The 1,783-nt window shown below is 30.4% G+C and overlaps 1 protein-coding gene across 1 annotated transcript; it reads left to right on the forward strand.

Annotated features, from left to right (window-relative positions):
- Positions 1 to 146: 146 nt before the first annotated feature.
- Positions 147 to 614, forward strand: LOC140970087 (cell wall / vacuolar inhibitor of fructosidase 2-like; the record flags this gene model as incomplete). The annotated part of the gene is made up of 1 exon (XM_073431653.1): positions 147 to 614. A coding segment is annotated over one exon (468 nt), but the record flags the coding sequence as incomplete, so codon positions are not given.
- Positions 615 to 1,783: the final 1,169 nt, after the last annotated feature.

Below are 1,783 nucleotides of genomic sequence, written 5' to 3' on the forward strand. Positions count from 1 at the left end.
CCCCCCCCCCCAAAAAAAAAAAAAAAGAAGAAGAAGAAAAAAACAATTACAATTATTCCCAACACCCCAAGAAAAATTTACAAATGAAGTCTTTATTTCCTCCATCCTTCTGGGCACTGATGGTTTTTCACTTTCTTCTGCTTCAGCATTCGTCAGGCGATACACAAGGATTGATCAGGAAAATCTGTCAAGGAACGGATGATTTCAAGTATTGTGTGGACGTTTTCAACAAGAACTTATACTCGCCAACTTTAGATATTAAAGGATTGTGCCAGATCGCCATCACCCAGACGCTGTCATATGCTACAGATACTCGTATTTTCATATCTAAAGTAAAACAAGACCAGAAGAACACGACCATAAAAAATCTTTTGGTCATTTGTGAGGAAGGATACGGGTTGTTGGGGGATGAATTTGTGGATGCAAACTTGGCATTTGGTCGAGGAGATTATAGGAACATGTTGTTTTATGAGGATAAATGTGACAGATTTGTGAGTGATTGTCAATTTGTTATAGGGTCGAGAGTGTCTAACTTGGATGTAATGAACGCACGTATGAGAGTGTTGGTTCGTATGTCACAAGTTAGTGGCGAGCTTATTACCGGCGGCCGGTAACCATGATGTATAATCTTATAATTCGTATAAGAACACAAGCGTTATGACTTAATTTTGATACACTTATAACACACATGAATTGCGATTTCTTTATCAGTTTTCATGAATTAAGAAGGCAAAAACTTGTGTGAGACGATCTCACGAGTCATATTTTGTGATGCAGATCTCTTATTTGGGTCATCCATGAATTTTTTTTTTTTTTATGCTAAGTGTATTATTTTTTTAGTATGATTGACTTATCTCACAGATAAAGATTCGTGAGACCGTCTTATAAGAGACCTACTCAATTAAGAATTATCAAACTTATCCACCGAATCTTACATAAAGGATTCAATATCATAAGTACCAATATTAATCCATTAATTTTGAGTGATACCACGAATCGCGTGTGCCCATCCACTAGTTTTTAATAAATTTCCAAATAAGATAGTCTTAAAGTAATTATTTTTTTGTATCTAAAACTCACAAAATTTACTTTCTTAAAATGCCCCTTCTCTATAATATTTTTAATTTTGATGATAAAATAAAGCACAATATAATAAAAGTTTGATAGGAAAAAAATTCCGATATATATATATATATATATATNATATATATATATTTACTATATTACACTTTATTTTAAAATTGATAATAAATAAATATTGTATCACGTGCAAAAAAGCAATGGAAAAGTATAGATACAGATTTCAACGTGATATTTATTAGGTTCGTGGATTTAATATTTCGATATGTCGTTAACAAAATTGAGTTTCATGCAAGTATCATCGGATCTAGGAATTTTGACAAACGTAGAATGTCTTATTCAATAAAATAAAATACGTACATCAAAATAAATAATAAAAAAAATACTTCCGTGAAATTTACTCGATACAAAACACGGTTAGACTACGTGGATTATTCTTTCCACCAAAAAATAAATAATATAAATCAAATGTTCAAAAATTAAAGTATAATAAAATACGATGTTATAATCAATGAAAACTTTAAAAATATTTATTATTAACTACAAATATTACATAATGACACGAACCAAGTATAAACTATTGAATATGTACCCTGCAGTTTTTTATTGAATAAAACTCATCAATTATTGAATTAGTGTTATCTTTGTAGTAAACTCTCTTTCAATGTAGACATTCATATAATCCGTCAATAACTCTTCTTCT

This window comes from Primulina huaijiensis, unplaced genomic scaffold (genome assembly GCF_012295235.1).
Source record: "Primulina huaijiensis isolate GDHJ02 unplaced genomic scaffold, ASM1229523v2 scaffold43339, whole genome shotgun sequence".
Taxonomy (NCBI): domain Eukaryota; kingdom Viridiplantae; phylum Streptophyta; class Magnoliopsida; order Lamiales; family Gesneriaceae; genus Primulina; species Primulina huaijiensis.